Source organism: Lissotriton helveticus, chromosome 3_1, assembly GCF_964261635.1.
Source record: "Lissotriton helveticus chromosome 3_1, aLisHel1.1, whole genome shotgun sequence".
NCBI lineage: Eukaryota > Metazoa > Chordata > Amphibia > Caudata > Salamandridae > Lissotriton > Lissotriton helveticus.
Window position 1 is genome coordinate 1,314,515,772 of NC_136061.1, and position 26,118 is coordinate 1,314,541,889.

The following is a 26,118-nucleotide window of genomic DNA, read 5'->3' on the forward strand; positions in this document are numbered from 1 at the left end:
GACCAGTTTTGGGGTATCACCTCATCAGCCAGACTAGCAGGAATCCAGTGATTCAGCGAGAGAGGGATCCATGTCTGGGCATACCCTGGTCACTTAGGGCGAACATAGCAACACAACAAGATGAACGGAGCGCTGAAACTAGCTAGCGTGCAAACATCTTGGAGTCAAGTTTTATAAGCAACTCTCCCTCCAACTGTAGGTTTCTGCTGTTGTATATTCCTGTTTTGGGCTGATTTGCGCCCTAAAGGAATGTTTTTTTCTTCTGCCTTTCTATTCTAGGGACATGGTGGTTCACGCCCTACTAACTTACAGTTTGGACCATGCTAATGCCCTTTACCTTGGGCTTTCAGAAAGCCTGATTAGACGGCTTAAGGTAGTCTAGAATGCCAGTGCTTGTTTAGTTTTGAGGCTTCCCTGACGTACTTCAATTTCCACCCATTTAAGTTCCCTTAATTGGCTGCCAATTAAGAAGAGGATCCTTTTTAAATATAGTCTTGGTTCATCAGATGCTCTCTCTTCCAGGCCCCGCTATCTCTCCGAATGTGCAGGTTTAGATTGTTGTGCTCTGCAGTCCTCAGCACCAGGACACTCTTAGGAATGGCGTTCGCTCTAAAAAACCTTCTCATTTATTAATTCACTCCACCGATAAGTATGAGCCCACCATGGTTTTTAAATGCTTCAATAGAAGTATACCATGCTTACCAGTTTTGCAGTTATTTGGAAGCAAAGCTCCAGGTACTATCCATGCCTCTACTATCCCTGTGATATTTCTAATGTATCTGCATTGTACTATAAGACATCTTTGAATCCCCTCCTATTAATAACTGGGAGCTTTTTTCCCTTTCAGGTATACGGTTTATGAAATCAAATTTGTGGTTATGGATTTATGTTGCTACCCGGAAAGAATATATGTGTTGGATCATTGGAATGAGTTTATCTGCAGATCTTTAGACTTGAAAAAATCAATCTGACTACATTGTAGGGTATTGTTAGGGTAAGATATCAGCTTATAGTTCCAATTATAGTCTGTTAAAAGTATTGCCACACCTATTTTACTGTGACTTTTTTAGAACTATAGGCAGGACTATTAATCAGATAGTATTTTTCTATTGTTAAAGTTTCAATCAGCCTTGTTTCCTTTAGGCGTATGATAGCTGCAGTCAGATTTATTAGATAATTGATTTTTTCAGCATGCAGTCCTGCCAAATTCTATGAAAAGAGACAAAATGTTTAGCTAAAATGGTGTCCTGAATTCCTTATGTAATTTGTTCCCATTTAACTTTTCTTGTAACCAAGACCAGTACATCTATTTGCCTCTCACATCAAGAATAGGCTTCTCCAAGGCTTTAATATACCTTCTTTCTCCGTTAACTTGGACTCCTACAGTACCTGCAGCATCATGTATTTTATGCAAATTATTGAGAAATGTTTGAAATTGTGGAATATTCCTCAATAGGAGAAATTTACCAAACGTTCTCTACTGATGGCTTAGATAGAAAAGGCAGTACGTCAAATCCACTTATACGAAACATATCACAATAACTCAAGATTATCGTTGGGTCTGGGCTTGACCGAAATTCTACTCTTGCTTTTGACAAATCATGTTTATCAGGGAACAGGACTAACTTGATTTCAGCAGAAGTTAGAGAATTAAACGGTGGGTAAACATCCAGCAGGTACAATATTTTTTATCTATTACTGGGCTATTGCCTCCTCTGAAGAGGTATTCTAATTCGACAACTGATAAATCATAGGCAAATTTCCCTGATGATTGGGACAGCTACAGGATATTATACACATTATGTCCTGCTTTTGATACTGTGTTGCTATTTTCTTTAATAACTTGGTAGTTAAATTTAAATTCAGATTCCAAAAGATTGAAACTTTGCTCCATGTTATCACTAAAGTCAACACATGAGATTCAATAAAATCAGTACAATTTCCACTTTCAGGGAACTCAGTCGCCACCTAATTCAACTAGGTGTTGTACCGCATTTTTAAACTGTCCGTTAAACATGGGAAAGCAGGGAAGAGTAGCCTCTGAGATATTGGGGAGACTTTGGTGTTATATGATATTCTGAGAATAATTGATTTTTTTCTGTGCCAAATGCTTCCTAAGTTTTATTCTTCTCTAAATTTGATTTCCCAACTTCAATGGCTGTGCTTCTTGTACATAGATTTTGAGTTATTTCTAGATCTAAACCCTCTTCTTGCAGTTTGAACGTGTTAGAATCTAAAACAAATTTTCTACTAGGATCTTGAGGTTGGCCCTTAGTGATGGCTATTATTAAATATTTTGGCTAAAACTACCAGTATATGATCAGAGTTGTCCGTCGTGTTTCCAGCAGTTTTAAAATGGAGTCCAAAATCCGCTGCAAAACATGTATAGCTTCTGATAGCTGGATATAGTCTCCAAGGAGGTGAAAGGGATTATTCACTGGAAAATCAGAAATATTCGACAGTTCATCAGTGTACAGGAAGCCTTCACTTAGAGAGCTGTTAAAGAGCTCCAAAGTCTCCTTTTCTTCTTCTTTAGCAGTTGAACAGACTAGGTGGCCTACATTAATATCTGGCAAAGTATACTCCAAAGGGTACCTTATCAAGGTAGTTTCTCTGGGTGTATTAATGTGAATATGTAGGTGCTTTTGACAATTAAGTAATAGTACCAGTACATTGCAGCATCATATTAGTGGAATGTAGATTTTCTTGAATAAATAATCCTTTTCCACCCGTTTTATCATAAGTCAGAGGGAGTGTACTCATTTTTACTTTGCTTAATTGGGGAAAATGTAGGAATACATCAAGCTTTCCAGTGAACCTATATGCAGAGATGTTTTCCCTTCCTCCTTTTATCCTTTGGGGTAAGTATTTCCGTTTTCATTAGAATAGCCCTGCCTTTTGATTGTATGCTATATTTTAGGTACATAATTAGTCCACTTCTTTCTAAAATGTTCTTGTGCGGGGAAATATGCTTTCAATTAAAAGGAGTAAATTCTCAAAGGTCAGTTTTTTCCACAGTACATTTCACAGCTTACCTCCTCCCTGCAACATCTGCCGCCTTCTCGCAGCATCCCAGGATCAGCATATCATATTCCAATATGAACACATCTTAATTTCCTTATGTTTCATGACAGTCTCCTCCAAGTTGAGTTAAGCCCCCACAAAAAGGACAGTGGCTGGCGGCCCTCTAGACAGCCCTGGCGTCCTGCCGTATGCCTACCTACACCTTCTCCTTGGCATGGGCTGGCACATAGGCAGTATGGCGCTCTTAGGGTGGGGACCAGCAGTGGAGTAAAGTGTGCAATATATAATCTCTATATCGACACTGAAGCATATGTTACTGTCAAAGTATGTGTAAATGAGTAGACAAACGGGCTACAGATAACCAATCCCTATACAATAGACAGGACAGCCAAATGAGCCCTTGCGAGCAGCCCGCACAGAACAAGCACTTACTTCATCAGAACAAAACGCCCACTCAGTAAAAAAAAAAAAGCCATGCAGCCAATTCTCAACAATTAGCCTTAAAATAGGAGATCTCTTCAAACAATCTGGTGATAACTTAGAGTAAATCTAAAATAGTCAGAACAACTAATACCACAACGCTCCATACCACTAAAATTGGGCAATCAATTGGCAGGCATTCTGTGAACGCACTGGCCAGCAGGCCGATGAGCCGAGTTGATGCAGACGTTCACTGCGACTTCATGAGCTGATTCTGTGAGTGCATGTGCATGGTAGGATGCAGGAGGATTAGACTGTGCTCCTTGTCATTTGTTGATTCCATTCATCAAACGGTAGAAATTGTTGCTACAGAAAAACACATAAGTGGATGGCAGCTCTCCTCAGAGATCAGGGAGCCTTTCCTGGTTTCCGGGACTAGGTGCCAAAAGAATTGTCCCCTTGTGGGGTAATGGGCAGGTGTTTTAAGCACAGAAGTGTTTACATGGAAAAAGTTAAATTAACCGATGCATACACATATGCACATCACACTTGGTAAGGTTATATTTGCTAGAGAAAACCCATCCATATAAATACCCATAATAACTGTATTTACTATTTAGTAACAAAATGCCCCTGGAACAGGTATCCTTCCAGTCTGTCTTACTGTCAGCAGGTTAAGCTTGGTAGTGTCTCACCTATACACAACTGTGAAGAAACTCATGGTCATTGGTTCAAATACTAAAGGGCCCAATCGTCCCTTTATTTTTCTGAGGTCTATAACATGAATACAACCTATTTGGATAAATGTTGCACCTGATGCCACTTGCCAAAGGGTATTCTATACAAGATGACTACTAACTACTGAACCAATGGGTGACAGCATCTTTTCAAACAGGCTCCATTTTGAAGATAATTCTTTTGTGATGATGGGTTCTGCCCGTCTAATCCGCCCAGATTTATTGGGTTTGATCACCTGGTTTTCAATCTTTCACTGTGGGGGAGCATCATAACCTGTGACTCAGTCACGATAAACTCATAGTAAATGAACTGTGCATGTTTAATGCCAGTGTCTGCCTTTTAAGATAAGGCTGCTGCGATGCAGAAAGGGTAAGGTGCACTTTGCTGGTTACCTGTGAACGTGTGTGCAGACGTGTGAGGGCTACGTGTGTGAGACTCCTGTTGTGCGCAGCTCAGTAACTGCACACAGGTAGCCTGACACAGAAGGAACTCTGCAGGACTGGATATTGGCGTGGGGTAGGCCTCATAATGTTAGCGTACACTTATAGGGAAAGCCAGTGTGGTTTACTGCCTCATCTGCAGTGACACTTCATTATACACCTATGGGGAGGGTTTCCTTAGAATGCAGCTTCGCTTCCTTAGGCCTAGAGAGACCAGTGACACCTTGAATTGCGAGGTAACCTGTGTGGGAAATCAATTTTGCAAGTTCTAAAAAGATATCTGAATAGCTTATGGGTCATCCAAGAATGTAATATTCCTCTAGCTTAGCTCAAGATCAGAGCCCAGACCTTTTGACACCCTGCTGTGCTAAGTTATTTACATCTATCTCCAGTTGTGGGAACAAATGCCTCCCCACACAAAGAGAGTAACTAACAATACTTTGCTCACCTCCTGAGGAGGAAAGGGGTAGGGTTGAAGGTCTGCATCAATTAATCAGCAGTCACACTGCTCCATTGATCGGCTTGCCCAAGCCCACTAACCAAAGGCGGGAGCCCAGACTGCTGCAGCCAACACATGAGTGAGCTTCCTGTGAGGATTTGTTAAAAAAAAAAAGGCCCTGGCAGGGTTGTCAGCGAGGGGCGCAGCTGAAGCCCCCATAGCAGATGTAGCAAGTGACTCCTGGGTGACACCATTTTGAAATGTCCTAGCAGGCTGTGCATGAAGGTTGAGATAGGCGCAGAGAGGTGATGTGGCACCCAAGGATAGGCCAGAGGTGCCTCTCTGCAGGCACCTCCCGCTCAGACTTAAAAGGTCTTGCGCAAGGAAGAGAGCTCTCACTTGGTTGTGGTTTTCTGCTGGACACTGGGATTGGAGACAGTGGCCCATGGACAGTTGGAAGGAAGAACCCCCTGATGTCATCTGGACCAAGGACTGTAACTTCAGTTAACCCACTGGGTCTCTCCCCATGACCGGGGAAGCTAGTACCCTTACAACCACCCACCCCCCCTCCTCTGGAACAAATTGGGAGAAAGACTGGGCTTCTGCAACATGGAGGAGAAAAGCTCCAGAGGAAACAAAGGGCAAAGGCTGGTGCAGGGATCCCATGGAACCAGCTCCCTTCAAAGTGCTTCAGGTGGCTAGGGCTCGCCACCTGGAGCAAAATGACCCCAAAAGCATCCAAACCAGCCCAACGGGGCATCAGATATGAGCAGGGGAAGGAGGTGATCTTTGAACCCCCCCCCATGCAACCTAAGAGCATGTGGAGCTCTGCTGTTTGGTGATTCATTGCCCCTGGGGTAGGCCTGGCAGTCTCCACACAAAGTACTTGCCATTTTATTCATGCTGGGAGGGGGCATGCTTGGGGCCCCTCCCCAGCGTCCAGTTGGCCAAGGGATCACATCTGACAGGCCGGTTTATTCATTGGGGGCCTGGGACCCCAACTCCGGCCCCCGATGACAGCTGCAATAGGGCTAAATGTACTTACCACTTCCCCTTTCAAATCTATTCCCATCATTCTTTTCCTACTCTAATTTATACTAAACACAAGAATCTAGAGTACAAACTTAACAAAACTAATACAAAAAGAAAAGAAAAAAAGTTACTCATCTACTAACCTCTATAATCGTGGATCCCGGAGTAGCGTGCTACCTGCCGCAAAGTGCCTCAATGCCTCGCCAGAGGTAGTAAGCCCTATATAAATGCAATTTATAATTACAATTACTGACAGTGCTATGCCCTGTCTCGTAGTTTACTGACAGTGCTATGCACTATCATCCTAGTTTGAGTGAGGACTGACTGTCTGTGTTATAATCAAGTGGGTATTTTCTTCAGTAGGCATGCAAGAAACACTTTGCATAGCTGCAGGCTATTGTGGTCAGGTGGATTTCGGGAAGAATTGTCTGGATGGGTCCTAGGTATATGAGTACTATTGTCTGGCTAACTGTTACATACTTTAGCATGTGTGATGTTGGGATTATTTGAGTATCCATTTCCTATTATATAATGTTCTTTGTGTTGTTATGTTGTACCCTGGACTGTGAATGAAACAAAGAGGTCTCTTGGGTGTTTCTTCCAAAGATATCCTTGTGTTTGATTCATTGGGGTAGAAAAAGTGGCCTGAGTGTTTGAACAGATTGTATAGACCCATCATTGAGAGCTATTGCTCAACTCTGCCACAGCTCTCTTGTTAAAATACGTATTCTAAGGTTTTCTTATCATATGTCCTAAGTCTTACTATTTTAAAAGCAAGCTGTCTTCTTCTTCGACAGGTGAAAAAGCATGTGCGCAGTTTCCACTCGGAGAAGGTTTACCAGTGCACGGAATGCAATAAAGGCTTCTGCCGACCTGACAAGCTTCGGCTCCACATGCTACGCCATTCAGATCGCAAGGACTTCCTCTGTTCCACGTGTGGCAAACAATTCAAGGTAAGCATATACAAGCCAACTGTGTGAGAAAGTGGCTCTATATATACTGGACCAGAATAAGGTACAGTGTGTATAGAGTCCACAAACCCCAGAGGTATAACAGAGGTTAAAGCCAGATGTGACCTTACTGTCTAAAGTGGTAGCTTGGTCGAGCAGTAAGGCAGTACCAGAGGACAATGTAAAGCATTTGTTGTACACACTCAGTCAGCAAAAGGTTTCACAGACTCAAGGACTGAACTCTAGGCCAATTGTTTTTATATCAAAAGATATAGTTGTTTTATTTTTAGAACCAACAGGTATAAAAATCTACTTTTCTCGATATGAATACTCTCATATAATTACTTTGCAAAGAGGCAATAAACTTTGTAAACACTATAGGTACAATGGTTACAGTAGGCAACACAATTCTAAACACAATTTAACATTGAGCTCAATGGGTTTCCTACATAAATGCACCTAGTTACTTTATCGATTACTTTTGTAGTCCCAGGACTGGATCCTAGTTTCAGTCTTGGGGTCTTAGCTGGAAACAGTTTAGCAAAAACGATTTGGCTATTGCTATGATTTTTAAGAAATATAAAGCTACTTTGAAACTTTTATATGAAAATCTGGCAATGTTATCCAATGGGAGGAAAATCAAGTTGCAGTTAAAGTACGTTCTCGTTACTTTTGTAGTCCAGGACTGGGCTCCTAGGGCCAGCACTGGTTAAAACAGGTAAGCAATTACGTTTCAGTAGTAGGTACGATTTTTAAGGAATATTTGTAATTTTCAAAAGTAGACAGAAGAAATTTCACAGAAAAACAGTCAATGGTTTCCCATTGACTAAATTTAGATTACTAGTAACCACGGTTGTGATTACTTTTGCGGTTCAGTACTGGGCTAAAAGATACAGCACTGGCTTCTCTCCTGGTTACAGGGGAGTACTTCGGATTTCACTATTCGGCTGATTTTAGATGAATATTTTAACATTTCAAAACTTCACACTTAGAAGAAATTTCACTGAAAAACTTTACACTTAGAATATTTTTCGAGTCAAACCAGTCCATGTTATCCTATAGCAGGAAAGGGAGTCATCGGTTTTCAGGTGAGTACTTAACTGGTGAAGTTAAGGTTCTGGGCATAGACTCAGGGGTCCCCCAGGGTCAGGTAGGTACAGTTAGTACACCCTCAGCGGCACAGGGTCGGCCAGGTGCAGAAGTAGTTAAGCCCAATGGTATCCAATGAGAGGCAGGGGGCCTTCAGTTGGTGGCTGCTGGCTAGCAGGCCACGCCGCTGTGGGAGCTGGGCTCTTCGTCACTTGCTCGGGGCAAATGGTGAAGTAGAATAGGGTACAGGTTGCACTGCCAGTGGGCATTCGGGCGGCTGGGTGAGGGGAGACCCAGGTAGTCAGAGTCACAAGGCAGTCAGGTCCTCCAGGGTTTTTGAGGTTGCTGACCACTGGAGTGGAGAAGTGTGGCTCAGGGGTTAGAGGCAGCAGACCCGGAAGCTGAGATCGGTCCTGGACCAGGGTTCCATTCCCCGCCTCGGCGGGTCTTGGGCTAAAAATTCCACGGACTCGATAATTCTCGCCCCGGTGCCTCCTCGACTCACGGGTTCACACTCTGCGACTCTGGGCAATAGCTTGCTTAATCTCCACAACGGCCCCTCGCGGCGGGATGCCTGACTTTCACCTTGTGGATACCCTGCTATCTCACTGGGGAATACCAGGAAGGGTTCCCTAAGCAAGCGCCGGGAAACCCACTGCGGGTAGCTGTGCGCTATATAAGCTCAACTACATTTACATTTACATTTGGAGACGCCGGGGTTTAGCAGGAGCAGGTTCAAGGGTCGACAGGCCGGTAGGGCTGGGGCCAAATCAGTTGGTGTCTTCCTCTTTTTAGCAGCTGCACAGCAGGTCTTCTTGCTGCTTGTTCTTCTTTCTTGTTTCGGTATCTGGATCTAAGGAAGGAAGGTTCAGGGAGCCCCTAAATACTGAATTTAGGGGCGTTACCTGTCCTGGGGTGGGTACACTCCCTAGCCTGCTCCTCTCCTGTGGGAGGGGGACAGGAGCCTAGCTGTGATTGGGCAGGGCTCCCCATCTTCAAGATGGCCAGAGCCCGGGTTCGTGCTTCACCTCGTCTCTCCCACCTGAGAGGTGGGGTTGGCACAGGCTGGCACCCCCCCCCCTTCCTGACGGAGTTTTTCCTGCCAGTCTTCCCACCAGAGTGGGGGTCAGGACTGGTGGGGGCAAGTTGCTGGGTACAGCAAATGGTCTGGAGAAGCTCACAGAGGCGGCATGCCTTTGAAGCGTCCCCCTGCCCATCCTGGGGGACGAGACCTAGCACCTCGCCCAGGATGTGCATTGTTGCAGGCCCAGGAGAGCGAGGGGCTCTCCACCCAGGGATCCAGCAACATGTCTGCTGTGTGGCAGCCACTCAGCCCAGAGGTGGATTGTAGGTTAGGTTTCAGGGGGCATCTCTAAGATGCCCTCTGTAGTGCATTTTACATTAAATCCCACACTGGCATCAGTGTGGGTTTAATGTGGTGAGATGTTTGATATCAAACTTGTCAGTGTTCAGTGTAGCCATTATGGTGCTGTGGTGTTCGTAATGATAACCTCCCAGCACCATATACTCTTAATGGCATCACTGTACTTACAGTGCCCAGGAATGGCCCTGGGTACTGTAGGGGCACAGGGCTCATGCACCTGTGCCCACACCACTGGCATAGGGCACCCAGCTTGAGGGGTGGCTGATGTATGCCAGGTCAGTGGGGTTGTGGGCATGGCACACAGGGATGTGTGCCATGTCGACTCTATGTTTAGTTCTGTACCTAGACACTCAGTCTGCAAAGGCAGTGTGTGGGTGTCAAGGTACAGGGCCCCTAAGGGTGGCACAATAAGTGCTGCAGCCCTTAGGGGTCTTCTCTGGTCACAATGCCCTGGGTACCTAGGGTACCATTTACTAGGGGCTGACATGTGGCCAGAGATGCCAATTGGGTTTAGGCTTTAGTATAGTTTTTTAGGAAAGGAACACAGTCCCTAGGTACCTGATTGGCAGGGACCCAGAGCACACCTAGGAAAAGTGCATCAGGTATCAGGCAAAAAGTGGGGGGGTACTGCAACAGAAACTCACTTTCTCACAAACTGTCAGTAAAACATGCAATGCATACTTAGAGGAACAGCCACCCTTCCAAAAATAATGCATGATAAAGGCAACGGATTAGTATGTGCTCTATTTAGGTAATACGCAGTGCTTATGACTGGAGCATGTGTTTGGTGCTTTGCCATTGATGTCGCATTTCCTTTAGCTTGCGAGGTTTTGCGCAACAAAGGTATTCACTTAAAAAAAAAAGATCATTTAAGCTCTTTCTAAAATGCTAGTGCAGAATGTTCTAGCGGCCACCCAGATGGGTTGACATCAATGTCTGTGAGTTACTGAATTAGGCCACTATTATAGAAAATAAAACTGGCATGTTCTGTACACAATTTTGAGTGATCTAAAAGCTTGTATTGAACTCTGTCCATATTAATGCACAGCCACGTCCTTAATCAATCTTCATATATTAGGTACCTTGTGACACCTTTCATATTGTAAGTTAAAGAAATCCGGTGAAACTGCACACATACTTCATTTCTCCAACCTCCTATGGATTTTATACACCAGAAGCAATGCTGAGAAGAGCTCAATCACACTTCCATGACCGAACAGAGTAGGGGTTGTCTCCCCTAAAACAGGGCTGTGACTCCATTAAGGAGACGTTGTTTGGAAGGGATGTATTGTAGGTGTCTCTTCCAAATAGCGATTCTTTAGGATGTGTATCAGTTTGCCAACTGCTGAGTTGGGTTGGTAAGGAGTTGCAATGGGACCCCTTCTGCTTTGTGTATTAAAAAAAAGTTTATTAAGGAGTAGGCAAGTGCTAGACTTCTACCACGCAGGATATTTGTGTGTTCCACCATAAGGATAATCGCACTGACACTACACAGCAATGCAGTGTTGCAGGAGATATGCAGGCCATTGACATTAAAGATCACCAAAGATCATTCTGAAGCATTTTCTTGCAAATTCTAATACCAGAGCAAATCACGAGTGAGGCAGAGAGAGTATTTTTGCCTTTATAGGCAACACCTCACCTTCTATATTAACATTTCTTGCTATTCTGTTTCAAAATATTGTAAGTCTATGAAAGATCCGGGTGAAGAGAAAAACATGTTCGATACCTACAATTTAAGTCCCCCAGCGTTTATATGTTTCATGAGTTTATATGTGACCCAAATTCATATAAAGAGAGCCTGTCATTTAACTTTGAATATGCATTCGCTGCCCTGTGCTATGAGAATCTTACCTGTTCCTCCTTGGTTAGCACATTGGGGTTCATTCAGTCATTGCTTGAGATGTAAGCAGCCCAAATAATCAGCGAATGACATGCTGGAGTTTATATTTGTATAGTACTAGTAACTAGAAAAAATTCAATATTGCATATGGGTCTATGAAGGGTGCAAAACCTAGATAACTTTATTTACATATACAACTTTTTCTTGTCTTAAGTTCCGTAATCGATAGAAGTACAGAAAACCTTTTTGCTTAGTTTCAGGAAGTGGAGAAAAGATAGTGAAATAAAGTTTGTCACTTGAAGAGTTTGCAAAACGCCCAGGCATGCGTAGCCCATAGAGACCTTGTTGTGGTAGTGTGAGACCTCATCGGACCTCACATGTGAGTAGTTGACAAGCACTGGAACCATACCTAAGGGTAAACAGTATAACCAATTTGTTAGCAATTTGGGTACTTAGTTTGGGAGGGGGTAGGTAGAAAACCTCAAGTTATGGCCACAATCCTTGTCTGGGTCAACCCTGAAAGTCACCAAATTAACCTGATCTCAACTCCCTGGTACCTGTGGCACAGAGCAGACCGGCTTAACTTTGAGGTATTTTGTAAAGTATTAATACCATACCAAAAGAGTGATGCAGTCGAAATGCAAAACAATAAAAATTCCCACATGAATTAGAGTAAAATTTAGTTAGCAAAATGACACCAGAATGACAAAAGTTCAATAATGGCAACCATAAATATGAATTTTTCAATGGTCGTGGTAGAACAGAACCTAGGCACAATTTAACGCTGAATGCAATGGGGCACGGGTCGGATGAACTAACCTGGTTTGTCCTTGTCAAAGATTTTACCTTCTGGCTTTATTCCTTTAAGCCCCACCACAGGATTAGATCTCTAAAGCTCCCAGAACCTCGGGGAAGGCACTTGGACACTCACAGCGTGGCATTTAGAGCCCATTCCAGACAAAGTTGCCACTGATCAGCTGGGCCATTCAAGGAATGTCTTTTGCAGCTTTTTGTATTCCCTTTGCTAGTAAAGTCTGTTTTTCTCTTCATAGCTCTGTCTCTATCGCATTGTTTATAAAATGACTTTGCTTTCTTTACAGTATGAACTAAGTATGTATTTTATTGACTATTGAAGTAAATCTGTCATATTCTGAAGTAATCCTGCCTCTTGTTTAAATAATTTTCCCTTGTCATTTTCTGGTTTCCTATTTAAAAAAGAGAAAGGACAAATTGAGAGAGCATATGCAAAGAATGCACAACCCCGAGCGGGAAGCCAGAAAGGCGGATCGCATTAGCCGCTCCAAGGCTTTCAAACCTCGACTCATCTCCACTGACTATGAGAGCTTCATGTTCAAGTGTCGGATGTGTATGATGGGCTTCCGAAGGCGGGGCATGCTGGTGAGTCTCAGAAACCTTTGCCACTGATGTAATTGGGAATGAGTGAGCCACAAAAAGATATGCATCCATCTGGGTAGGTTAGTGAGTGACTTGGAACAGATTTGAGCGATTCCCTGCTGTCTAAGTATGTTCAGTGTGAAGTAATCCATGGTAGTCAACGATTCTTTACTTTTCTATTTTTGAGTGTGATTAGTAATCAGACAATTTTACACCTGCTTGCGTTCAAAACTGCACTGAGATTTAGATATGTATCGCGTTTATCGGCTGCTTCGGAACTTCTTTCCAGAATTTAGGAAGGGTGGTTTGTTTTACAAAGTCGAACCAGAACCTAGCCAGTAAAGGAATTTTCTACAATCTTCAGCGTTGTTGTCAGGTGACCTATGAGTCTGTAATGTTGAATCTTTTCATTCAGGAGGCAGATTTCAGGTTCGCCGAGAGTATTCTAAGTGATAGGTGATGATTGAAAATTATCCAATTTGGAAGATTTTGGGTTTTGCAAGTAGAGTGGAAAGATTGTAGAAAGATTTGAATCCATGTCTTAGTAACTTGTGTACAGATATTTTTTACGGTGTGTAGAGGTTTTCTTGAGTCTTGTTCAAGGGCATAAAAATCCAACAAAAGTAATTAGGGAATATATTACAAACAAGCATTGGCATAGCCAATACGTCTCGCCTTTGGGATATTATAAGTATTTAGCCATGAAGCGCGTACATTATCCTGGGTGCTACAACAGCTACTGTTCTTAAATTGTTTGATACATTTCACCTTCGGACGGATGGTACTGAAACCCTAACTGCATGTGAGGAGGAAAAGAAAATTGATTTTGTAAGAGGCTGTGAAGTGTACACCTTGCTCACACAGCACCCAGGTACAAATGCAGGCCACTGACGTGGGGTCGCATGCAGTAATGGACGCTCTAGAAATAAAGCCATAGAATTTAAAAAAAACTATATTATCTGAGACGAGGGAAGGAGTGGCCAGGCATGGGACATAAGCGACACAGCTGCAAATACCACCTACTGGCACTGAGGGGGGACATTAGAGTAAGAACGGATGAAGAGAATGGAAGTGAGGACAGGAGAGTAGTGAGGGCTGAGATGGCAAAGACGAAAAGATCTGGAGAAGAAGCGAACGGATAAAGGTGAGAGTAGGAATGAAAATTGCAGAAGGGTGAGAGGCAGTGGTGAATGAAGGAGGGGTAAGAATGGAATGACTGAGTTGAAAGGACGAAGGACAGATGGTGAATGGAAGAGAGCGAAGGCCGGAGATGGGGTCGGGCGAGACATAATAACGTAGTGAGAGGAAGATAGGGAGAAAGTGAAGGTGCAGGACGGCGCGAGGATGGGTGCGTCAGACAGTGAAGTGAAAAGAAGACCCATGGAATAGCGGAGAATGGGAGGAGAGAGGAGACAGTTAATGGCAAAGGAAGAATGAATCGAGGACTGTGAGGAGGTGTGAGAATTGAGTGGGAGTAGAAAGGGCGAGCTAAAAGAGGAGTGCAAATGCTGCAAGCCATGCATGAAGGGTCAACCTAGAACAGACCGCAACGGTGAAGGCTCTGTAAAGACAAGAAGCATGCCTCGACTCTAGGCTGTGCCAATCACCTGCATGTGATGGGAAAAGGCTGCTCCAACTCACAGTGTGGCAAGACAGGGCATCGCGTGCAGTAGTTGCAACAGCATAAAAATTCAATACTGTAGGCAGGTATACATGCAATAAGTAGTAAAATGTCAGGTGCTGTTAAATGCCACCATAAATTTCCTTGATGAGCCACGGAAAGTAGCATGGCTGAGAAACTGCACATGAGGAGGGGGATAAAATGTACTGAAGCTCTGGTATATGTAATGCAAAACATCCTTGTACCAATGTCTGAATCAGATTCCCTTTATCTCACATAGGCATTCAGACTCCACTCTGGTGATAACACACAAAAGTAAAAATAAACAAGGAAGAGGGAAAGAAAGGATGGAGGCTGAAGGCACGCTGAAGGGCGAGGGAGGCGAGGGAGGGAGGAGATTGAGAAATGCGAGAAACGTGTGAAGCAGGGGGCGGGGGTAGCGGATACCTTTGAAGTGAAGCTAAGCTTCACTTCAAAGGCTTGTTGGCACAGCGCACGCTGGGGGATGACTGTGGGAGGGGGGCTGGTGTCTGTGCACGCGCTTTTTATGGCAATGCACATGCGCATTTTGCGAGCTTTCACGGGCACTGCATGGAATCGCCCGATCTCTGTAAGCTCTGTTTAAGCCCCTTTATATCTCGCTCCGCTCAATGCGCATGCGCATTGATAGGTCGCGAGACCTAAAAAAAGGGACTTTTTAAAAAAAACATTTTTTTTAACTAGATTGGAAAGTGTGAAGGGGCAGACCGAGAAGACTTGTATTGCATTAGTGCAGTTTGGGGAAGACTACAGAGTTAATTGATGGCCTGGCAGAGTAGTGTGAAGTGAATACGTGTGTATGTTAAGCAGGTAGTAACAGTAGGCTAAAGTGAGGATAATTTTGATTTCATGCGAATCTCTAGTTGTAGTCAGAGGATTAAGGGAGAATGAGGTCAAAGTGGAAGGAGATGGAAGGCCTGTGAATGATGACTGATTAGAATTTCAAACTTGGTTGTTGAAGCATTATGCAGCTCTTGGTCATCCTGTAGTATTTGGTGAAACATCCTGCAGCAGTATGTGACTTTAAAGCAGTAAGTGTGGAGAGAAGGATTTGTATTTCATACAAAAGTGGTAATGCAGTAAGCCTAATGTGGGGATGTTTTTAAGACCGGGTTTGTGTAGGGAGATTATGAGTAGACCATGGACAGAGCTATGTGAGACACCTGCTGAGAGCGAAGGTGTGAGCGGTCAATGAATGTCTTTGAAAAAAGTAGCCATTTTTTAGAATGCAGTGCTTAGACTATGGTGATGCTTAAAAATAAGTCTTTACATGTCATCTGTTGTTTTCTCTCTGTAGCATGATCTGTGTGAGACCAGACACCAGACACCAGTTTTGTCAATTCTTCGCTATAGTCATTTGCCATTTTTGTCACCCTTCTTGCAGGTTAATCATTTGTCGAAGCGCCATCCAGAAATGAAGATTGAGGAAGTTCCTGAGCTGACTCTGCCTATCATCAAACCAAACCGAGATTACTTCTGCCAGTACTGTGATAAGGTGCACAATCAAATGTCTACCACCATGCTGTCTACAAACAGCACCCTTTTCCAGTCTGCTATGGAAGGTCCACTCTCCCTATTGTCAATGATTATAGGAATTACTCCACAAAAAATTAATCTAGGATACCCTAAACCTATTTTACCCCTGCTGAAGATATTTAATGTCCTTCTTTGTTGAGAATCTCATGTTCATCTGGTGCCAAAGATCCTCCATTCACCCTGTACCAAAAAGCCCCATTTCCACACCCATTTTAACAAATGGTGAAGTACACCAAAGTAAGCCTCCACCAAAGATCACCAGTTTCACCTTTATTAGGATCATTTGTTTAGTTATTTGGTATATTTCACCCAGAGTTAGTATCCTCCATTTTACTTTCCAGAAAAGATCCCCATTTCACCATGCGCCAATACATTCCCACTACCACACTTTTCCTCAATGACACTTTTAGGCATTTGTCAAGCATTCACCATTTTATTCTTTAATTGAACCACACATACATCTTCTGTAAATGCTTGCCCGTATCACCGCTTGTCATGGAACTGCAATTTGAACATGCACAGAGTATCTCTATTTACCTTTGTGCAATAAATCCCCATAGCTGCTTCAACCTTGAGATTTTCATTATTATTGATAAATATCATTGCACATGATACTGGGACCTTTTTCAAAGATTTTTTTTTCTTTCCAAAATATTTACAAACATGTGACTTATTTTAGTCACCCTTGCTTAAATAGACACCTGGCACCTGAGCAGAGGAAGACTGCTTTGTAAAAATGAAATCAATGTAATTGGTTACTTGAAGCCCAACAATCACTGATGATGAATTTGACACTGTCTCTGTAAGCTGCTGTTTAGTCCTATATTGTAATGTGGTTCTAGTTCTCAATTAATTCCTTTGCTCTGTAGAGCAATGATCCTTAACAACTGGTATTTGGCCTTTCCGGAGAGCATGCCATAAAAGCTTGACAACTTAAAATTCACAAATTCTACATGTCTTGGCACACAATCAACTTTATGTGCAGTCCGGGGGAAGTCTTTAAAAAATAGGTATTTTATTTATGTTTCATAAGTCAACGCCCCTTATTTTACACAAAAACATACAACCTAAAATTAAAAGTGAGTCCATAGAAAGGGATGGATTTATGATACTAATATATTCTTTTTCAGAAGTTTTGATGTCTGGTTGACATGGCCAACCAGGCTTTGCTTATTTATGTGTGGGTGACTCAACAGCTTGGGGGAGTCCTACTGGTCTTTTTACTAAATGTGTGTGTGTGTAGGAGACACTGTTATTCGATTTGGCCAGGTGTCCAAGATAAATCTTCTTGTGTTAGCAAGCTTCATTGGACTGCATCTTGAAAATGGGCAGCTGTATTTCAGATTTTCAATTGGAAAAGGTACCTATAGAAAATAGGCACCTACATGACCTGCTTGTTCACCAACTGCAACTGTGATCTAAAGTCAGGCTCTAACAATGACTTTAAACTAAAGTATGTCAATATCCATAACTACAAAGATGTTCCAGAACCAGGCTGACTTGTTTCAGGCATTGAGTCACTACTTTAAAAATTAGCGGGTAAGAAGAAACACATCTATGTTCCTCCCATGATGGAAATGGTTCTAACAAATGGTGCGAGATTCAATCTCACCAAAATGTAGTCCTAGTATGTCCTATTCAGACCCGCAACCTTCCTGCTGTTACAAAGTCAGTTGGGACCCAAATACAATGCAGGTTCCTTGTTACATATGTTTTTGAAATTCTGGACCTGATCCTTGAACGTCTTGATCAGGGCCTGTGCCTCTCTGGCCTGTACACTCTCCTCCCTTGTCTTCTCTCGGACCTTGAGATACTGGGCCTTACCCTTGAACCTCTAGATCAGAATCTGCTCCTATCTGTACAATTAACCTTCCTCTTCTTTCAGGCCAAGTTTCTCCAGAGCCGAGATGTTGGTGAATGCAAAGGTGGATCACTTAGCAACCAGAACACAATGTACCTAAAATTCTGCTCCCTGAAGTTTCTGAGGAAGACTGCTCTCAGTGATACGATCATGGTCCCTAGACACTTTGATCTGTTGGATGTCTTCCTGCCATTCCTTATAATACAAATAGTTACCAACTAATTTAGGTTCCAGTAATGATCCTCATGGCTCTGAATAGGCAAATTAGGATCTGATACACAATTCTTTCTCAACCAATGACTGATCATGCTGTCAGTTTTCCATCCTTTAGTATGGGGCAATCAATTGGACTGAGAACTGAACTGCTTGTAATTGTATATTTGACTGCTGGAACACTGATATTTGTTGGGTATGGCCTCTCTAATGGCAAACTCAGTGTTATGGTGGGTGAAGAGCATGAGGCGTCTATATTAGTGTGGCTGATAAAGGTTTGGTAAATAGTGCTTTGAGATCTATCCAGATTCACTTACTGCTTTGTCTGGCATTCTCACTGTTTCTACGCAGATTGCTATTGGACGTTTTCTGTGTCTGTTGTTGGTGTCACTTTCCATCTTTTTCCGGAAACAATGGGGTTTTTCATATTTGAAATCTGAGCGATGCCTCAATTTTTGACTATTTTGGTGGACCGTCTCTACCTTTCCACCTTTTTATTTTTAATTTTTTTATTTATTAGTTTGAAAAGTGCGGCTTATGCATTACACACAATGCCGCACAGTGGTCACAATCTTACATCGGATGCAGTATTTCAGTAACCACAACTAACAGAACACAACTTGTGCATTGCAGTGCTTCAAACTACACATTCCTTACTCTGCGGCTTCCCGCTTGTCATGCTTTAACATAAACATCTTATTTACCCATATTCAACCATTACACAGTACCAGAATCTATAACAAATCTGGGTGCTCCAGCAGGTACGCTGTCCGCGGTGCCTAGAAATCTTTGGGTCAGGAGGCCAAAGGCAGTTCTCTTACAGGGGATACTCATCAATAGTCATAAGCACTGAATAGTCCCGCCCGTGTGCAGGGACTCCGGAACAATAACAAATTCTATGCATATACCTACACACACATATATATAAATACACATATATATAGGTAATATGCAATTATACATATGCAGCCTAAAACCATATTACTAGGCTCAAATATGCCAATATTGCATTGTAAATGTTTTACATTTGAAATAATAAAGAAAACATACACCATGATATTTTCATGATACAGACAAAAAACTGCTTTCAGTTTGTTTTGAAAATACAACCTTTATTTTCAAAGGTAAAAAGGCAAGATCATAGAGGCAGATTAGCCTAGAGAGGCTGCATACAGAACATTTGGAAAAAAACTGGCGCCGTGCCTTTAAGACCTCCAGGCTCCCATCATGCCCTACAGGTGACAGTTAGTTCAGTTCTTTTTTCCGGCTCTTTCTGTGAGGATCCTGGAGCATTGAGCTCGTCAGTTAGTGTTTTTTTGTCACTAATTGTTGGTCTAAAGTGAATTTTTTGACTTTCACTCGACGTCTTTAGTACTTGGGGTACTAAATCCTTTTGTTTTTCTGACTTTGGTAAATTTTTTCCTGTCAAAATGCCGGCCTTATTTAATAAGTGCCCGGCCTGTGGAAAAAAGATGGCAAAATCAGATCAGTCTCGGTCTGTATTGCTTGTCTACCTTCATCTCACTGACCAAATGAGTGCTACCACTGCAGAAATGTTTCTAGAAAAACCCTTAGAGAAAGGGAGAAAATCAAAGTACATGCTATGCAGGAGAGAGGAAAGGAATCAGCAAGTGGCAGAGAAGAACATCTCTCAAAGAAGCCCTCCTCTCAGAAAAGGTTGGACCGCAAAGACAAGGGTGAGAAGAGAAAACACTGGTCTCGTATGCCTTGGGGCGACGTTGAAAGTACCCTTGTGCTCTTTCAGCGTCGAAGTCGAGGTCCCATTCACCGGAGAAGCGAACGACTTCAGGTACGAACTCCCATCACAGGCCGACGTCGACACCATCTCGTTGGCAGTCCAGTTCTGACTCACCTATAATGGCGGTAGACAGTCGCTCGACGTCGACATATCATCATCGACAGAACAGCCCGCCTCTGAGAGGACCTGTGGGGTTGTTGAAGACGACACCAACGTCGAGAGTGGCACAAACATCGATGTCGAGCCAGACACCGAAGGGCTTGACGCCAGTAAGTCGCAGTCATTCTCCGACTGTGCGTCATAGCAGGCGATCGCGGTCGAGGAGGTTGACGTCACCTACGAGAAAGTCGCCATCGAGGCACTTGGCGTCGAAGCATCCGTCACCGGGGAGATCGACGTCGACACCCTGCAGATCGCCCTCTGGGCCTAGACAGTCACCGCGGAGAGCATCGCAATCCAGATCAATGTTGAGGAGATCAACGTCGAGGAAGTCGAAGTCCAGTCACAGGTCCCCTCCTGCCAAGAGACATAGGGCGACGTTGTGGGACAAATCGACGCCGAAGGATGTCCATGTGGTAACCTCCAGGAGTGTTTCTTCTTCCCCGGAACTCCAGATAGTGCAAGTCACTCCTGAAACCTCGCCACCGGCTCCAGCCCCTCCAACTAACATCTCGCTGAAATGGCTGGGGAACATAAGAGAGTGCAAGATTCGGAGAATATCAAGGTCGGCTCATACTCCTAGCAGGTCCAGGTCTCCGATCATACAATTGGTTCACTCGTCTGTGGGACACGAGTGACGTGCCACGCCTCAAAGGTCACCGACTTTGAGAAGGCGCAGGTCAAGATCTCCTAGGAGTCGTTCTTCAAGAACTCGCCACCGCTCTCCTAGATAAACGAAGCCACAGATCTTCGTCGTGGTCCTCAGACTCCAGACCTTCAAAAGCAGACTACTCTCCAACTCTCTCTTTGTCACCACAGAGTAGGGTATCGCCCATTGATGACATTGTGACCTTCCATGAGGTCTTGTGTAGGGGGGCTGCAAAACTTAATATCAAGATGCCTGTCTCTGCCCCGTCCACATCGGTCATCTTCGAGACCCTTCATCACAGGTCTTCATCTAGGCCTCTGCTTCCCCTGGTGCCGGGACTGCTAGAGTTTGCTCTTCAGACAATTCCTGACTCTAGCGTCGGTGGGAGCAACCCTGTCGCAGATCACCACGAAGTACAGGGCTCCCGAGCAGGACCCACTTTTTCTGAGAGCAGACCCTCCTCCTGACTTGGTCATCATGTCAGCTGCATGTAAGAACCAGATGGGGGCAGCTTCATCTGTGGTAGCTCCGGATAAAGACATTAAAGCCATGGACTCCATCGGCAAGAGGATGTGCAATACATCAGCATCCTATATGAAAGTGGCCAGCGCCTCAGCATTACTGGGTCAATATGACCGTTCTCTGTGGGTCTCTCTCTCATGCTTCACAGAGAAGCTACAGAAGGAAGACAGGCAGGACTTCCAGGCGATTCTCCAGGAAGAGGGGCTGGGGGTCTGGTGGCCAATCCGGTCATCATTGCGGCAACGGATGCCTCTGATCTCGCTGTCCATGGGTATTCATGTGGGATCTGTGCCCGCTGCTCTTCCTGGCTGAGACTGACGGGTTTGAAGCCAGAGGCCCAACATCAAATCCTCAATCTCCCCTTCAATGGGACATCGCTCTTCAGCGCTTATGCTGATGACGAAATGTCTAGAATGAAGACCAAACTAGACACCTTGAAGGCGGTTGGTCTGGAGAAGAGGAAAGACTTCAGACAACGCTACCGTCCCTATGACCGATGACAATGCCAACAGAGGGTTCAAACTCCTCAGTGGTCTTCCCAACAACATCAGGGAAGATCCCATTCAAACCAGCGTCGTCCCGGTAGAGGATGAGGAGGAGGCTCCAGAAAGTCCACACCTGCTGCCAAGCAACAACAGAAGTAGTGAGTGCTTGCTTCCCCTAGCTCCATTACCCACTCCGGTGGGGGGAAGTATCCGTTTTCATTTGGAAGAGTGGACCAAAAGAACACTAGACAAGTGGGTGCTCAATATTGTGAGGCATGGCTACTCCATCAGATTCAAGTCCCCTCCACCTTCTGTTCCTCCTCAAAAACTGTAATCCATTGAGAGAGGAGGTATCCGCTCTACTCCTAAAGGAGGCCATCAAGGAGGTTCCATGGCACCAGCGTTGACGGGAATCTATTCCTGATACTTCTTGGTCCGAAAGAAAGGTTCAAACAAGAAGTTCAGGCCTATACTAGATCTCAGGCTTCTCAGCAAGTTCATTCTGAGAGAGAGGTTCAGAATGCTGGCTTTACATCAAATAATCTCGCACTTACATCAAGGGGATTGGACGTGTTCTATAGATCTTCAAGATACCTATTTCCACATCCCAATCTCTCGAAGGCATCAGAAGTTTCTAAGATTTTAGATTCAGTCAGAGCACTTCCAGTTCACGGTCCTGCCTTTCGGGCTGTAGTCGGCACCTCACACATTCTCGAAGTGCATGGCTGTAGTAGTTGCATTCTTGAGGAGGAAGAAAATCTTTGTCTACCCTTACCTAGACGATTGGTTAATCAAAAGTGCCTCTCCAACTCTTCTGGAGAAACACCTCGCTTGCTGCATTCAGCTACTGCATCAGTTAGGTCTGCACGTCAATTTTTAAAAAATCCATCCTCAATCCAACTCAGAGGATACATTACCTGGGCTCAACTCTGGATACAGTAAATGCAAAAGTGTTTTCTTCGGAGGAGAGACTATCATCCATTCTCTACAAGTGTCTGACCCTCCTGAGGATACCTCATCACACAGCCAGACAGATTTCTTCTCTACTGAGTTTGATAACCGTGTTCATTTTTCTGGTCCCAAACGCCAGACTTCACATGAGACCTCTGCAGCAAACTCTGGAGGATCAATGGTCTCAAATCTCCAATCGCTGGGAGGTCACTGTAAGCTTGCCTCTGTCTGTCCAGCTCTCCATCAGATGATGGATGTGGCGGTCTCATCTTCTGATAGGAGTTCCCTTTCACAGGGAGCTTCCCAAGCAAACTCTGGTGACGGACGTGTTCTTGAGGGATGGGGCGCTCACATGGGGTCCTTACAGATACAGGGAATGTGGTAAGAAAGCGCACATCTATACCACATAAACATGCTGGAGCTCAGAGCGGTGCATCTGGCTCTCAAGGCGTTCATTCCCTCCATCAAGTCAACTGCTTTGCTCGTTCAGACGGACAATACAACAACGATGTATTACCTGATCAAGCGGGGGGCACCAGGTCCAGACCCCTGTCTCTGGAAATGCAGGCGATTTGGAAGTGGCTTCTGGCATGAGACATGAAGATCTCTGTAGTTCACCTACCAGACGTCCTCAACGTCCAAGTGGACGGCCTAAGCAGGCATTTCACAGAATCGCCCGACTGTGTGCCAAAACAAGAGGTTGCGCATGGCATCTTTCGCGGCTGGGAAACACCAGACATAGATCTCTTCGTGGACGCAGAAAATGCAAAATGCTGCGTCTTCGCCTCCAGATACCCTCAACCAGTCTCCAAGGGGAATGCTCTGTTTATAGACTGGTCAGAGATATTACTCTATGCTTTTCCACCAGTCCCTCTCATTCCCCTGGTGATCGACAAACTGTACGAATCCAAGACAAAGATGATCCTGGTTGCACCAGAGTGGCCTCGCCAGTGGTGGTACTCGGACCTTCTTCATCTGTCCAAAGTACCACACAGGAGGTTACCATGTCATCCGGATCTGCTGACCAAGGCGGGTGGCAAGATGTTCCATCCCAATCTGCCGTCCCTGAGGTTATCAGCATGGCTCCTGAGTTCATCCAATATAGACATTTAGGTCTCTCCCAAGACTGCATGCAGATCTTGAAGGAGACACAGAGACCTTCTACGAGAAAGTCTTACGCTTTTAAGTGGAAGCGTTTTTACATGTGGTGTACTGCTGAGTGTCATGACCCTATTCGAAGTCAGGAACAGGTACTATTACCCTACTTACTGTATTTGGCCAAAGCAGGTTTGCAATATTCCTCCATAAAGGTGCACCTGCCAGCGATTACAGCATATAAAAAGTCCCCCACTCTGGCTTCTTTCATTCAATTGTCAGTTGTTAAGGGCTTCTTGGAGGATCTAAAAAAGGTCTACCCACCCGTTGGGTCTCCATCCCCTTCCTGGGAGCTTAATGTGGTCCTCTCCTAGTTAATGGGTCCCCCATTCGAACCTATCCACAAAGCCTCCCTTCAACATCTTTCGTGATAGACTGCATTTCTCGTGACAATCACATCTGCTTGCAGGGTGAGCGAGATACAAGCCTTGTGCTCTACAGAGCCTTATCTCGTTTTCCATGCGAACGGAGGTTCCTTCCTAAGGTGGTCTCAGAGTTTCACATCAATCAGTCAATCACTCTTCCTACTTTCTTTGCGAACCCTGTCACTCCTGCTGAGAGAGCTTTGCACTCTAGAACTGAAACGAGTGTTAACATTTTATCAAGATAAAACAGAAAGGCGAACCAGCTTTTTGTTAATTATGGTCCATTGAACACTGGTTTTCCTGCCTCTAAAAGGTCCATTGCTAGATGGAAAGTGTCATGTATCATGTTATCTTATCAGTTGGCACACAAGAAGCTCCCGGGAAGCCGAGAACTCATTCTACAAGGGGCAAAGCCGCTACGATAGCGATGCTTAGAAATGTGCCTATTCAGGAAATATGTAAAGCAGCCATATGGCGTTCGGTTCACTCTTTCGCACACCATTACTGTCTTGATTCTGACACTCAAGCAGATGCTCGGTTTGGACAAGCATCCTTGAGAAACTTGTTTTGGGTAATACATGTTTTGTTAACAGGTTATGATATGCTGGTATTCGTCTGCAGGTTATAGGGATAGACTTGCTAGTCTATTCAGTGCTTATGACTATTGATGAGTATCCTCTGGAAGATAAGGATAAGTTACTTACCTGTAATCCTAGTTCTCTTCCAAGGGTATACTCATCAAAGTCATAAGCAACACTCTTTCCTCTCCAGACGAACACCATGTCCATAAATATGTATCTGTTACCCATGCTGTGCTTACACTGTTATACGCCATCCAAAAGAACTGACCTTACTGTCATCTGTGGGGCATGATGGGAGCCGGGAGGTTCCTGAAGGTCTTAAAGGCACAGCGCCCGTTTTTTCCAACTGTTCAGTATGCAGCCTCTCGAGGCTAATCTGCCTCTGTGATCTTGCCTTTTTACTTTGAAAATAAAGGTTGTGTTTTCAAAACAAACTGAAAGCAGTTTTTTCTCTGTATCATGGTGTATGTTTTCTTTAATATTTTAAATGTAACAAATTTGCAATGCAATATTGGCATATTTGAGCCTAGTAATATAATTATGTAATGTAATATAATTTTAGTATAGTATAATATTATAGTATAGTAATTATCTATATATGTGTGTGTATGTGTGAGTGTATATATATATATGTATATATATATATATGTATATATATATATGTGTATATATATGTGTATATATATGTGTATATATATGTGTATATATGTGTATATATATGTATATATATATGTATATATATATGTGTATATATATGTATATATATGTATATGTATATATATGTATATATATGTATATGTATATATATGTATATGTATATATATGTATATATATGTATATATATATGTATATATATGTGTATATATATATGTATATATGTGTATGTATATGTATATATGTATATATATATATGTATGTATATATGTATATATATATATGTATGTATATATATATGTATATATATATATATATGTATATATGTATATATATATGTATATGTGTATATATATGTATATGTGTGTATATATATATATATATATATATATATATATATGTGTATATATATATATGTATTACCTACTGGCGGTCGCCAGTAGGTATATATAGTTAGGATTTTTTCTCTATGGGATTTTTGAAAATTCTATGTCTAATAACTTTGGCGTTTGTGGACGGAATTGGCTGAAATTTTCAGGAAAATGGCACATTTTGTTTCTGAGCAGCCCTTGAAAATTTGGGTGGGTTCGTCAAGGGGGGGCCGAGAAAAAAGGGGGGTCCCAAAACGTGTTTTTAACATTGAGTTTTCCATAGGGCGGTTGGCCTCACTTTTAGCCCGAACGGCTGAATGGATTTGCATGAAACTTGGCAAAATTGTAGGGACTGGTAGCCCGATGTGCCTTTTGTAGGTCTCAATATATGTGCTACAGTGGATTTTGAGAAATTAACGTTTAAAAAAAGATATATATCTGTA

General features: G+C 43.5%; 1 protein-coding gene across 6 annotated transcripts in view; it reads left to right on the plus strand.

Moving 5' to 3' along the window:
* PRDM10 (PR/SET domain 10) overlaps window positions 1-26,118 on the plus strand; it is a 1,331,210-nt gene that overhangs the window by 781,966 nt on the left and 523,126 nt on the right. For all 6 annotated transcript variants that reach the window (XM_078681965.1, XM_078681964.1, XM_078681969.1 and 3 more), the window contains 3 exons: window positions 6,891-7,046; window positions 12,578-12,757; window positions 15,799-15,909. In XM_078681965.1, coding sequence (XP_078538091.1) covers window positions 6,891-7,046; window positions 12,578-12,757; window positions 15,799-15,909 — 447 coding nt within the window. The remainder of the gene's footprint in view (window positions 1-6,890; window positions 7,047-12,577; window positions 12,758-15,798; window positions 15,910-26,118) is intronic.